Source organism: Opisthocomus hoazin, chromosome 12 (genome assembly GCF_030867145.1).
Source record: "Opisthocomus hoazin isolate bOpiHoa1 chromosome 12, bOpiHoa1.hap1, whole genome shotgun sequence".
Classification (NCBI taxonomy): Eukaryota; Metazoa; Chordata; class Aves; order Opisthocomiformes; family Opisthocomidae; genus Opisthocomus; species Opisthocomus hoazin.
In genome coordinates this window covers 14,787,684-14,802,375 of record NC_134425.1, presented here as the reverse complement: position 1 = coordinate 14,802,375, position 14,692 = coordinate 14,787,684, and the positions used below count along the sequence as shown (strand labels likewise).

The 14,692-nt window shown below is 45.2% G+C and overlaps 1 protein-coding gene across 1 annotated transcript; it reads right to left on the bottom strand.

The window, feature by feature from the left end:
• Nucleotides 1-4,569: 4,569 nt before the first annotated feature.
• UQCRFS1 (ubiquinol-cytochrome c reductase, Rieske iron-sulfur polypeptide 1) lies at nt 4,570-8,446 on the bottom strand. The gene is made up of 2 exons (XM_075434024.1): nt 8,207-8,446; nt 4,570-5,382 (listed from the first exon to the last, which is right to left on the bottom strand). The coding sequence occupies exons 1-2, from the start codon at nt 8,415-8,417 to the stop codon at nt 4,772-4,774; spliced, it is 822 nt and encodes a 273-aa protein (XP_075290139.1). The 5' UTR covers nt 8,418-8,446; the 3' UTR covers nt 4,570-4,771.
• Nucleotides 8,447-14,692: the final 6,246 nt, after the last annotated feature.

The window sequence follows — 14,692 nt, the reverse complement described above, 5'->3', positions numbered from 1 at the left end:
GGATGCTCTGGAATGACACTCCAGAGGCGTGCACTGTGTCCCTGGTTGTGCTGCAGCTCCTGGGTGATGTTGCAGTTCCTCTAGCTGTTTGCACATGACCATCACGTTTCTCCCTCCTCTTCCAGACTTTCAACTTAAGGTCGTGGTTTGCAGGACTGTGAACTACTTTTAACGGTGGCAGAATCAGTGGGAACTCTATTGTGAATATGTTAGGTGCTGCTGCCTGGGAACCACCCCGAACACCACCAGATTCTAGGTGTATCAAAGCAGGCCCCCAGGTTAATGGATACTTCTGATCTGAGCCTGTGTAAACAGCATATTTTTAAAAGGTTATGATGAGAGAAAATTTAGATTTTCATGGTGATTGCAAAATGTATAGTGGTCAGCAAAACTTCCAGACTTTAATAGGCATGGACTGCTTAAGTCCTTCAGAGACAGGATCACCTGCATTATTAACGTGAAAGCGTTTTTTTAGCTCTCTCTTCAAAACTATTACTGAAATATAAGGAAAAGAAATTACTTGAAAGCAGGAAATCTAGCACAGTTAATACAGATCATAGCCAGAGCTTCCCAAAACTATAAATAACCAAAAATTGTCTTAGAACATGAATCATTTGAATAACAAACAGTGCTACCAGCCCTGTGGAGGACAAAAGCAGTTGACATGTAAAATAAATGTCATCTGTAGTTAGCTGACAAAATCGTACCCATGGAGGACACTCAACCTTCAGTAGCTTTAAACCCTCTCCTTCTATCTAGAAATTATTTATTTTTTCCTTTTACGAGGTTGGAGAAGGGTCATTGTTGTTCTGTCACTTGTCACTTCTACTGACAAGAAATGTATTTCTCGGATGCTGAATGCTGCTTTAACTGGGGAACTGACCCTACCGTGTTCCTCAGATGTACCTGAACTGCTTAGGAACCCTCTGCATAGGGTTTCTTCTTCGTGTAGCTTTTGTTGGTGATCAGTGGCAAGCGTGTCCTTGATAACCGTGCTGCTGCACACCATGGCCTTTGAGAGCGCTGCCTCGTTTGCATTGCAGGAACCCACGTTAATGCCAGTACAGAGGCTGGGGGGGAACTCTGCAGTTCTGACAAGTGCACCTCACCAGTCAGAAGGGTTAAAAACCCATCAGTCGTTAGCCATGAAAATTACTTAATATTCTGAATTTTCATTTAGAATCTCTGCACTAAATATTCCTTTGACAGCAGTCACCATTAAAAATATTGCCCCTTTTCTGAAGATACAGAAAAAGCTTTTGAAATGTCAAATATTAAAATTTATGTTTTGATTTTAGTATCTTTATTCCCCTTATCTGAAGAGCTTCTTTTATTAAATAAACATGAACTCTGTTCAGCAACTTCATAAAGACTGTTTTGTTCTAAAGGAGAAAAAGTAGCTAGCTGAGAAGAAACAGATCTGCGGCTGCTGCTCTGTGTCCAAGAGGCACGCAGATGACAGGCAGGCGATGCCGCTGCCCTCTCCGGCACAGGCTTGTGCATCATAGCCTTGCTCTGAAAAACATCAGGCCCCAGTGCTGATCAGCCTGGCAAACCTGTCGCAGCACCAAGTGTCCTTGCTCTTGGCTCCTGCCACCTGTCACGTCAACAGCAGTGAGTGATGCTGGCCTGGCTGCCTAAAGCAGGCCAACCCTGTGGCGGGCAGTGTGAGGAACAGGGAGCAGCGTGGCTTCACACCGCCGGCTGCTCAGAAAGAAAACCCTACGGAGCACAGAGCTGTCCTACACGGGTATGAGGAAACCCCAGCTGAGAAGAAAGAAGTAGGGCGTCAGGCATTTTTGGATGGGGAAAGCTGCCATTAGCTTTGTGAAATTTGTGAGTTGGCTTTTTGTTTTCACTAGCAAACAGGTTAAGCAAAAAGGATGTGACGTTAGGAATTAGAGCCCTGGTAAGGCCGTTGGAGTGGAGGGAGTCAAAGTGGAAATACATAGACGTAGTAAAGCCTAGCAAGCCGTTGCTTCTTAGGAATACACTGAATCTTCAGAATTTAATAAAATATAGCAGTATTTTTCTATGTGCTTGGACACTCGTACTTCTAGCCCCACGGGGTATGTTAGCCATGCAAAGGGTAACATTACCCATCTGTGTGGTGGCAATGTCTGTACTCAGTGGCAGTACTGAGAGCTCCTTCCACTGATGTCTTAGCCCATAAGATAATTATGAGCTCATTACTGGCAACCAGCACATCACTGCATGGAGGTTTACCTTTGCTTGAGTCACGCTTCCCCCTTACGGAGTTTGGGCCTTCTGGAGTTTCTTTTCCCAGACAATACAATAACTGGATGTTATTCCTTGCAAAGCACAGCATCGCTGAGGTTGGAAGGGACCTCTGGAGATGACCTAGTCCAAGCCCCTTGCTCAGGCAGGGTTCATCAGGACTGTCCAGTTGGGTTTGAGTTATCCCCACGGATACTCTACAACCCCTCCAGGCAACTTACTCCAGTGTTTGAAAACCTTCACGGTAAAAAAGTATGTTCAGATGAAATTTCATGTTTTTTTAATTTGCATCTGTACTTGTGGTACCAAACTTTGAGTGCTTTTGGAGGTTTAAGGCTGTTAACTCTTATTTCTCAAATTCTAGTAAATCCTGATGCTTTTCTAAGGCACATTTAGCCCATTATGAATGGTTTATTTGCCACTTTAAAAGAACAAAGCCTTTAACTGAAGAGTGGGTGCAGACTATCGCTTCTGTATTGCCTAAGAATCAATACTTCAGCTTCTTCAACTGTAAAGTCATCAGCCTGGTGAATAAAGGCATTGCTGGGGCTTGCGTTTACAGGAACAGCTTCTGGCTTGTTCTCAGACGCGTTCCATGTCACGGTGCTGCATTCGTTGTAGATTGGTAAGATTTGATCGAGTCAGTCTGATGTAACTTAAGTAACAGCTTATTCTGTGCAAGTAATTTTATGTGTGACCCTTTAAACCCAGATGTGACATAACTACTCTAGCTTTCACTGTGTCCACTTGTCAGAAGCTGCCCTGGCCATTCCTTGCTTTACAGGGGGCAAATTTACTGGGACCGCTGTTACTTAGTGATAAGGTGGACAAAGGTTAGGACTAAACAATATAACCTGTGGGTTAAAAAACATTTTTAGAATAAAGTAAAAGTAGCTACTCAAGAGCAGATGAGCAAGGCTCTAATGCCACCTCAGGAGTTACTAAGCTTCTTTACTTGAAATACATTTGAGGAAAGATCACCCCTGTAATACAAGGCACATATATGAATACCAATTATTTAGATACAAGTTTGGGAACATCTCTTTCAGTATTGCGTTAACATGATTCATTATACCAAAAAAAGTTCTTGAGAATGATTTTGTGGACATAGTGATAAGGTGTAACGCTCAAATTTATGAAATGGTGTAAAATGCATACCTAAGAACTTCTGTAGCAGGCATCTACGGTCTTTTTTCACTAAATTGTCTGAGAACAGGTCAGATACATGCATCAGTATTCTGATTATTCCTGTTTCAAACTTCAGCTTTAACTCAGCTGTGGTCACGGCTTTACATGAGATGTATGTGAGGCTAAACATTCTGGACCCAGGGAGTTCTGAGGATTGTATTGTATGTTTTGCAACTGGAGGAGCGCATTAATGCAGTGCAAGACAGAAGCATTCACAGCAGTAAAGAACAGGATGCAAACAGGAATGACAAGATGTGTTTTTGTTCTGGGAGCAGCAAACCATGATTCTCCTCATGTACTGTAGGCAATTAATTGTGAGCTTTGTTCTGTAGTGGCAGGACCAATTCCAGTTAAAAGATCTACTTCAGGCTGCGCTTGTTTCTCCATGTCCTCAGAGTCAGCATCAAGGTAAGAGAGGTTTCAGAGTTTTGGCCTTCATTGAGCTTAGCCTATAGGTAATATCTCTGATGGCAACACAACCTTTTGCTATGTCTAACGTTAGAGATTAGTCCAGACTGAGTAGTTCTTAAAAATTTGATTTTCATCCTCTGTAAGACTTGGATTTCCCTTCATACTTTCTCATTTCTTTTGGACAAATGTCACAAATTTTGCAGTGTCCTATGCACCTGATCTGATGTTTAGATATGCGTAAGAGCAAGTCTTGTCTGCAAGTAGAAAAATAATTTTGTAATTCTAACATGACACACTTACTTTTGTCCACATCATCATAAAATTACATTGCTACCATTCTAGGGAAACAATTATAAGCTGCCTCTCAACAATGTAAATAGTTTTCTTTCTAGGGAGGTTTTTATTTCACTTCCTTTGAAAACAAAAAAAAAAAGGAAGGAAAAGGATTACGTCTCACAGGATTCTGTATCAAAACTCACTCCAAACACTATTAGAAGTTCACAGCAAGTTCTTTTCTAGATATTTTTTCTTCGCATAAAGCAGTAAAAACAAAGCAAAAAAAAAAAAAAAACAAATAATGAAATGTATGGTATTAAGGAAACAATGGCTTTGCAGTCTGGTGTCTGTTTTGGATCAGCAGCCCCTCAGGAGGGCTCCACAAACAAATTCTGGGTCTGCTGCAGTATCTCTTTGACTAGACACACTGCAAGTGGACACACAAATAAACAGACGTTATTGTACGTCAGGAACAAGTGCTCACTCCAAGTTTTTATTAAAATTGAACACAGGAAAGTATTCGAACATACTTCTGCTTGACAATCTAGACAGCTAGTATGTTTCCAGGATCATCTGATATTACAGTATTCTAGAATCTCAGTTAACCCTGTTGAGCAGACATTCACAGGAACTTCAAAGCGAGCAAGCACCACATTACTCAGCCAACAACCACCATATCATCACCAATAAACTGGTAGGTTGGAACCTCAAGGTTATAGGGAGCGGGACCTTTCCTGATTCTGCCAGAGGCATCATAATGGGACCCATGGCAAGGGCAGTAATAACCACCAAAATCTCCGGAGTTAGCAATGGGTACGCAGCCAAGATGAGTGCAGACGCCTACTAATATGACCCATTCTGGTTTCTTTACTCTGTCTAAGTCATGCTGTGGATCCCTCAGTTTAGACACATCAACTTCAGCTTCCTGATTAATCTCTGCCTGGGTTCTGTGCCGCACAAAAAGGGGCTTCCCTCTCCACTTGAAAGCCATGTTCTTGCCTTCTGGAATGTCGGACAACTTGATCTCAATCTTTGACAGCGCTAGCACATCAGCAGAGGCACTCAGGCTGGAAATAAACTGGGTGACAACATTCTTAGCAGCATACGCAGTTGCTACACATGTTGTTGCAGTCATCAGGTAGGAAAACCCTTTTCTGGCCTCACTGCTGCCTTGAGAAGACGTGGTGGCATCTAGCACGTCTTGACGACGATAGGCAGAGAAGTCTGGTACCACGACATCATTATGGATGCAACGAACACTGGCAGGTGCTGCAAGAAAAAGAATATGAAATCACAACACTTTCAGATAAAAAAAATATTGTGATGCATTTTAAGTTACACGCTTTTAATTGCATTTTTGGAATAATGGGTAGAAGTTATTCCAAAGTCTGCGCAGGATTCCGCTTATTACACATTTCAATTTTAAGCTGCAGTAAAACGGTTTCCAGAAGGTATTCTGGGGAGATAACAGGTGATTTACGTAAAACGGTTTCACATTCTTTGAAAATGACACGAAGCCTGATAAGAGTGCAGAAACACGTCCGAGAAGCTCCAGGTTTAAAGTTAACTGTTTCCTCAGAAGATTTCAGGGAAAAACTCCTGCAGGATACCATGACAAGCTAAGAAAAGACAGACCTGTTTTCCATTCAAATGTTTCACTGAAAAAATTGTTAGGAAGCAATTTGATTTAGTAAAGTTTGCACATCTGTAGCTTAACACTTTTGTGCTTCCCTTTGACTGAAGTAACTTGTATGCCTTTAATAACCTTAAGCATTTTGTTAAGCATTTTTAAGATGAAAAATGCAATAACAAGAATCCTCCTTTGTATTAAACTGCTGTCAAAGCTAACTGCCCCAATATATAATTTTTAAACCTTCCACATTCTACAGTCCCATTTGCCAGGCTCACTTCCTAGAAGGATTTAGGGATAAAGCTAGTATCTGTCCAATTCCCAGGCTTTTCAAGTGGGCCTCCCACATCAAACCTGTGTGCTAAACTAACACCATGTGTCAGCTAACTATGAGCTTCCACTGGCTTCTCCAGCAAAAGCAAGCTACTTCCCTCAACAAAAATCTATATGCCCAAGAAAAGAATACGCTAACAACAGAACGTACGGCTTGCCAAAGCGCAACCTCTGTCACTTGAAAAGAACTATTTAGGCTTTATTTTTTTCTAGCAGTTAGCACAAAGTTAACAGAGGTTAACAAATACCATTCTCTCCAAGTACTTAAAATAACTCTCAGGGATTTATATGGAATATAATGGGGAAATTATTTGTGTTTATTTACAAGTAACATAGCACAGAGAAGGTATTTGCTGTGGGATTTTAACTGCAGAGAATTTAAACTGAAATTCAAAATTCTGAGAGACTAAACCATACTACTTTTTTCAGTATCAAGACAAAGTATTTCACGTTTAGTAACAAGCAATACAGTTAACTTCTAAAAATTCCTTATATTCAGTGAAAAGGTTGATGTTAATTAATACTAAGACTAAATGTCAGCCACATTAGTTGCAGATTTGCAGAGTTTTCACCTAAACACATTCATTACTGTGGTGGGTCAGGTGAAGTGTGTAGTTCTAATCACTACAGAGCATCCTCCACAGGGCACTGCCATCTCCACGACCTACGCAGATATCCTGTGTAACAGTAGGAAGCAAGCTGCTACTACGTGCCCAGCATCAGCAGAGCGGGAGGCTTATTAGCACGCCAGCAGAAACGCGTTTCTTGTGAAATGTGGTTGTAGACAAAAACATCAGTGATTTGAATGTGCTTTCTTCTTAATCCTGAAACTGGACCCTAGATCTGCATTACAGACTTCCACGCATGCCTCGAAAGGATCAGTGGGTAAGCATCAAAGTTTTGGTCCTTTCCTGTGTTGCGGCAAAAGAGAGGAAGATGCTGAACAGGTCAAAGTGGTTTAAAGTATCCCTGTTCGGCAATTGTTTTATCCTTTTAAGAATAACAAGGGGCACCGATGCAGCGTATCAAACAAGTAACAGTGGCCCTCGGCTTCTACTCAGTTTCAGAATTCTGTTAAGTGAGTAGAGGGTACCATTTTAAACTGTGCACACTGGGCACAAAAGTCCGTTAATTTGGGGGGTAATAGTGTTTCTAGTATCTCATATGAAGTCTATGTCAATTGCAGATCCTTTGTTCCTCCTACAGCGAGCTGTTCAGCCGAATGTGTCTTCTCTGGGTCAGGCCAAGCGCTTCAGCCTAGACGCCTGCTGTGAACGACTCGTGCAGTCTGGATTCCGAAAGCTGCTGCGTTCCTGTCTGTGGACAGCGTTCTGTCCCTGACGCCCAGGGAGGGCACGGCCTTCGGCACAATCCTGAAGTCCTGCATTGGCAGGATGCTGTTACGTACTTCTTAAGGCAAGAGCTTAGATATCCCATTTGTTGGTACTGTTATCCTGTTCCATGGTCAGCAAGCCACCTTTGAGAACAAGTGAAAAGATGTGATTTCCAGGTGACAAAGAGCACATGTGAAACCAGACAGCCCAGTAATAATGGGCTGGACCCACTGGCATGTCATGGCAAACCACTGCCCTTTTGCTGGAAGTCAGGTTCTGCAAGGACTTGGGCATCACTTTACCTGGCTGCATGAACTGGGAGGAAACACAGAAATTCCAAAAAAGAAAACAGCGATGGTTCCGACACAGTGACTTCACTGTCAGGGCTGTTTCTCTGGAGCAGCGCAACGCGCCGTGTATTCTCAGCGCACAGCTCTGCTTGGCCGCCCCTCACTTAAGGGTCTCCCTGAGACAAACAGAATTTCCCTGCGTCTTCCCAACTGCAGAACAGATATCCCGGGAGGCAGCACAAGGAAGCGGGCCTTTAACGCCGGAGTTATAAACCTGCGTTACCGGAACGACAACACGGCGAGCCAAATAACGCCTCGAATGCTACAAACAGAAGTAGCAAACGCCAGCACCTCCCGCCGAGCTCGCAGCTCCGCTCCCCCCCGACTCAGCAGCGACGGCACCCCGGCGCGCTGCTCGCGGCCGTGCGGGGCCCCGGCGCCTGCCCCCGAAGCCCGGCTCCCGCCCGCCCCCACCCCAAGCGGCTCCCCCGGCTCCCGGCCCGCACCGTTGAGGCTGGCGCCGGCAACGAGATCCCCGCGGGCCGACCGGCCGTTCACCGACTCCCGGCAGAGCAGAGGCCGCTTCAGGCCCAGCGGCACCTTCGCGGCGCGGCGCGCCACCGCCGGGGCCAGCGGCTTCAGCGGGCCGGGCACGGCGTGCGCCGCGGCCGACAGGTAGGGCGCGAAGGGCCCGGAGCGGGCGGCCACGGACAACATGGCGGCGGCGACGGCTGGGCCGGTCACCGCTGCGACCTTCCCGGCGGCGGGGGGCTGCGCACGCGCGATGACGTTGGCGCCGGCACGCTGTCGCGCGGCGGTGGCATCACAGCAGCGCCGCAGAGTGATGGCGTGGCACGTCACGGCGCAGGGGGCGGCGCTGCGCGTAACGGGGGCTCGGCCCTGCTGCGAGCGCAGCGGCCCGGCGGCGGGGGGCGGCGCCTCCCGGCGGGAGCGGCCCTCAGGCGGCGCTGCGGCCGGGCTCGGGAGCGTGGGGGCTCCGGCCCAGTGACGCAGAATGGTGTCGTGGGGCCGGCATCAGGCGGGTGTGGCAGGGGGCGTCACGGGTCGTGATAAGGAGCGAGCCCCGCGCGGCTGTGGAGCGGCGGGGCTGCGTGCCCCTTGCCGAGGCGGTACTCTGACCTGCCGCCCTTGCGCTGCTCTTCGCCTTCCATCTCTAGGCGTTCTGGGGTTTTCTAGCCTTAAGGTGCCTTTCCCGCCCAGCCGTCCGGTTGCGTTACCTGCGTTAGCAGTTAGCCTCGATGGTGAGCAGTGTCAGCGGCTGTGCGCAGTGCCAAGCGCAGGAGGGGCGGTCTTGGCATTTGCTGCGGTTTAGGCATTGTCAGGAATTGAACTCTGGTGTGGGATTAGCCCAAACACGCGACAGTTACTTTGTTTTTCGAAGCTGCTGTCTGAGAACGCCCCTGCTCCTGCGTCCCCGGTGCGAGTTTCATCTCGTGCTCCCTCTCAGCGTTCCTGAGTCCAAATCTCCGGCTTCCCGCCGGTGGCTTGGGTGCGCTGATGGGACTTCTCCCGCCCGTGGCTTCTGCCAGGGCTGGGGCTGCGGGGAAGTTTGCCGCTGCCTGGTCAGTGCCATTCGCTCCAGAGCCGGTCTGGGTTTGGCACTCGGGGGAGGTCTGTTCACATAAAGTGCTTTGGTTGGTGGTTTTCCTCTGTTGGCATTGTTTCATACAAAACAGTTAAGCTCAAACGTACCTTTTTCCTCTTTTACCGTAACTTTATTTTGTTGAACTATTTCTGTATTATATTTTGAAAGGACAGTAAGTATATTTAGTCCCATCCTGGAATATCTTCGATGATATTTCTGAGCAAACTTAGATCACTAAACGTGAGAACATTTCAAAGAAGGGTTCATTTCAAAGGAAAAACATTTCAAAGGAAGCGCTGCGGGGACAAGTGAGTGGTCCTGTGCTTTTTCTGCAGGGCGCGGGTTGATTTAAACAGAGCACTGTGAACCCAGAACAGCTTGGAGGGGTTGACGTTCTCTTCCCTTGCTACTCTCAGGATGTGATTTGGAGGTGTGTAAGGACTGTTCAGCAACATTACCTGAAAGAAAACTGTGCCACTTGTGAGATAACACAAGTTCCTTATTTTTTCTGTTTCTTGTGTAGTGTATGATTTTTACCCCTTTCTGTATCTTTTTTCTTATCTATTTAAATTTTTGTCTTTTTGGAGTCCTCCTGGAGAAGTTGCAAAGTGGCAAAAGACTTAATTTTTTTCAGCTTGTCATAGGAAATTGGCAAATGATAGATTTTACATCAAGTTTGAAAAACGCAAAGCATGTTTTACAATGCACCTGTTATGTTCATAAGCCTCCAGCTGCCACAGCTTCAGTGCCTTGCTTTGCTCATCAGTGCGTTCAGTCTGGAGCTCAGACTGTTGGGAAGTCAAATAGTGCCCCAGAAACTCATTCTTATCATCAGGGAGCAGGAGGATGAAGGAACACAGCAGCTGTAATTATTGCCAAAAATACATTTCTTCCATTCTCAGTCACAAACACGGGCTGAGGTCTGAGCGCTGGAGTACAGTTTTTGTTTTCACACAGATCAGTTTCGTTCAGCTGTGTGAATGGCACGGGGAGCTTGCACATTGTGGCACCTTTGGATCTGCATGGTTAGCGTAAAAAAAGGTCACCACCTCCTCTCCCACTTACTTTAAATGCTTTTCCCTTAAGGGAAAAAATTTCAGTAGTCTTTGGGTATCTCTGAAGTATTTTTGATTGTTTATGAAGAATGTACAAAGTTGCTTTCCTGAAGATAGAATGGATTGTTTTTTAAATGTTCCTGCTATGTTTTTGAGTAGCAAAAAATTAAATGAAAAGCTCTGTTTCTAGGAATTATTTTTTTCTGACTACGCACACTGCTTGTCCTTGTGTGGACATAGGCAAATCAAAGTACTTAAAAATATTAAATTCATGCTACATAAAACATTTTGATAGACTTAAATATTTCTTCCATTAAGAATACTCTACGTCTGGTCTGACAGACAGCAATAGGTTTGGCTTGACCCGCCAAGGTAGTCGTAAAGCGGTCAATGGTATTACTCTGTGGACTTTCTCCAAGGGAAATAAAATAGGGTTTTTGTTTTTAAAGGTACATCTTCTAAGATGATATGCTAGCAGAGTGCAAGACAGAAATATCAATTCATTTGTATGTTTGGTTTCTTTAATTAGGTAATATGTATGATTTCACTCTTTTGAGTGCGCTGAAAAATAACCTGAAACAAAACAATATTGCTGTCAGCTCCTTCTGCTGTGCAGGAAGCAGCAAATGACATCCTCCAGGCAAACAAAACCCAGCTCTTCTCCAAAGCGCTCTTCCAAGAGGTGGTAGTTCAGTTCGTAAAGCGAATCCTGGCAGACAGCAGCCATTGGCGCCGAGGAGGGCAGCGCTTCGGGGAGGCGAGAAGGCAGGATGCTGCAGCAGGCTTTCCTGCCTTTGCAAGGGGGGAGCTGCTGGCTGCCTGCACAGGGCTCCAGCCTGGGCCTACGCACAGGCGTGTGGGCAGGCAGCAGCCCCGGGGAACACCAGTGTGGCAGACGCCCGTTGGGAGCACCGGCCCAGCTCTCTGACACAGTCCTGCTGGGCAAGGCTCTGGTTCTCTGTAGTAGACAGTCAGTTTGGGATGATGTTCTCACCCAAAACTTGTTTGGGTTATTTGCAAGGCTGAGAGGAGAACAGATACATCACATAGGTGAATCCCGGACAAAAGGAAAGATCTGTTCTTCCACTAACAACTAGGGTCATCCACTAACAACTAGGGTCAATAAATAAGTATCTGTGGTTTGCTTTTTTCCCCCCTCAAATGTATTTTACTTCATAGTATCAGTCCTTTGCTTGTCACAGCTTCCAATGGTAAGATTTAGTTTGATGCTAGGTGGACACACTAGTAGGTGCAACCTGCTCCAGTCAAGCCTTTTAACTACTTCAGTCTTCTAAAATTATCCCAAAATGTGGGATAAACTTACCACAGAGAGATGCTGTGAAGATCCTTGAGCTAAACCATCTTCTAGGCATCTAACCACAACTTCTCAACTCAGTCCTTTAGTGCAAGGCGCTGAAGCTTTAGTGTTTCATACCAGCTGTATAAGGAGCTATTGTTTTGAAATTCAGCTGTTGCTAATGGTGTTATGGCTAAATTATTTTATGATTGTGCATTAAAACCCTGTCTCTGTGGAGTGGTAGTTTAGGGACTGGCCTTATTAAGGTTTATTTAAGGGTTTGACTTTTTCATATAAGTAATTTACTGTATCTTTTTAACTTATCTAAAATGTACTGAAATATGGTAGTTCTAATTAGGTGGGGTGGATCATTCCAGTTCTAGTAGTATTGATCTATAATTTATTTCTTTCCCAGCAAGCCTGTGACATCTAAGCCTGGGTAGATAATGATTTACCTAACTCAGCGCGTTGCACTGTTGATAACTGTAGTTGGTAGTGATGTAGTAATTATATGGCACTATAGTAGTATTCTAGAGGAAAGGTAGTTTGCAGAAACTACTGGGGCTGTCAATCAATGTATGGTGGAAGTAAACAGTAGTCAAGCAGGAGGAGAGAAAGTTAGAAAGGGATATGGCTGCCATTTTAACAGCGCAAGTTTTACAAATGTTATTTAATGTAAAAGAGCTACGGAAACAATCTGATTTTCTATTTTCTGACAGATTACAAAATTATCATGATCGTGGTAAAGATCTGATCATGACCCAACAATTTCTAACAGGGCAAGAGGACGTTCTATTAAGACCATCAGATATTAGTATGCTGTAGATATTTCATGTTTCACCAGGAGACTAAGGATCTGAGCTAGTATTTGTAGAAGGGTTGGTTACCAGTTGTGGGTTTTGGGGATTGTGCTGGGTTTGCATGGCAAGGTTTTCATAGTGGGGGGAGCTACAGGGGTGGGTTCTGTGAGGAGCTGCCAGAAGCTTCCTCCATGTCCGATAGAGCCAGTGCCAGCTGGCCCCAAGACCAATCCGTCGCTGGCCAAGGCCGAGCCAAGCACTGATGGTGATAGCACCTCTGGGATAGTGTATTTAAGAAGAAAAAAACCCTGGGCGAGGGCATTTTTCAGCTGGAGAGAGGAGGGAGAACTCTGCAGGCCCCAAGGTCAGTGCAGAAGGAGGGGGAGGAGTTACTCCAGGTGCCGGAGCGGAGGTTCCCCTGCAGCTCGTGGAGCAGATCATGGTGAGGCAGGCTGAGCAGGGGGATGCCCAAAGGAGGCTGTGACCCCGTGGGGAGCCCGCGCTGGAGCAGGCTCCTGGCAGGACCTGTGGGCCCATGGAGAGAGGAGCCCACGCTGGAGCAAGTTTTGCTGGGAGGACTTGTGACCCCGCAGGGGACCCACGCTGGAGCAGCCTGTGCCTGAAGGGCTGCACCCCGTGGGAAGAACCCACACTGGAGAATTTCATGAAGAATTGCACCCCGTGGGAAAGACTCATGTTGGAGAAGTTTGTGGAGAACTGTCTACTGTGAGAGGAACCTCATGCTGGAGCAGGGGAAGAGTGTAAGGAGTCCTCCTCCTGAGGAGGGAGTGGCAGAGACAGCGTTTGATGATCTGACCACAGCCCCCATTCCCCACCCACCTGCGTCGCTCAAGGGGAGGAGGGAGAGAATTCAGGAGTGAAGTTGAGCCCGGGAAGAAGGGAGGGGTGGGGGGAAGGTGTTTTAAGATTTGGGTTTATTTTTTATTATCCTACTCTGACTTGATTGGTGGTAAATTAAACTAATTTCCCGAAGTTCAATCTGTTTTGCCTGTGACGGTAATTGGTGAGTGATCTCTCCCAGCCCTTATCCCGACCACAAGCTTTTTGTCATGTTTTTTTTCTCCCCTGTCCAGTTGAGGAGGGGGAGTGACAGAGCGGCTTTGATGGGCACCTGGTGTCCAGCCAGGCTAAACCATGACTGGATTTTTTGTTGTTGTTGTTTTGTGGGTTTTTTTAAGAATTTTGAGTTTTCACAGTGATGTAAGTTTTCAATTTGCTAACTCAGCGCAGCTCTTTTGGGTGGAGCAGATGTGGCCTCATCTCAAGCAATGTGTTTTTCTGACTGGTTGCAATTCCAAGAGACGTTTGGCAAAATATGCTTGCTACTTCTAGAGATGTTTCACAAAATGAGGTAGCTGTGATTTTTTTTTTTGAAAACGTGGTTGTAAATTTTTTAAAGACATAAGACTGATTTTCCATTACAATGTGGTCAGAAGATGATTAAAACGTGAAAAAAATTTCAGCAAAACAGGCACCACATTCTGTTATCTCCAAAAAAGAGTAAATCTGATTTTAAAATGACTAAGCATATTCCAGCGTGTAGGTGTTTCTTGGCGAGCTGCTGCTAGGCTTATGTTCTCGAGCATCAATACTGAGCAAGTGTTTTCCAGCCAAATCTACAAGTTAAATGCCAATATAATGTGTGTAAACAATCTAAACAGACCTCTGTGATTACTTTTGTGCATTCACAAGACTGTTAGCCTCATGAAAATTTATACTGCTTAATATTCCTGTCATTTTAAGGTGAGTTAAAAGTTGATTTGCATTAATACAAGTGCTAGATGTCAGGGCTGCAGTATTACGAAATGGTTGCAGCATATTGTTATCATGCTTTTGGGCATGTGCAGCGGTGCCTCAGTGCCTTTCTTTATATAGTATTTTATTCTTGTGTTTAAGTTTTCTTCATATATTACTGCAGAACTTGGCTGGCTTTTTGCTAAAACATTGGTTACTCCAGGCAATTTGATCTTACCACAAAGTTATCTTCCTTTGAGTTCTTTACTATCTTGTATTATTTTGTGCTCTGAAATGTCAGTGCTACTAAACTTTAGGGTTTGATTTGCTTTTTGGTTTGATGATAATTTCATTTCTTCCTGAATAAGATTATTCAGAAAGAAAAACAAACACACAAACAAGCCACCAAACTTCACTTGTGGAGCATTGCTAGTAAAGCAGGTGTGCCCTGCTTCATCATGCTGGAAGATGAGGTTTTT

Bases quoted from the DNA above. Each gene is read 5' to 3' on its own strand.
- UQCRFS1 (XM_075434024.1), bottom strand. From the start codon at position 8,417: ATGTTGTCCGTGGCCGCCCGCTCCGGGCCCTTCGCGCCCTACCTGTCG. The intron at 5,383-8,206 runs GTGCGGGCCGGG...TTTTTCTTGCAG, and splicing joins TGCCGGCGCCAGCCTCAACG to CACCTGCCAGTGTTCGTTGC.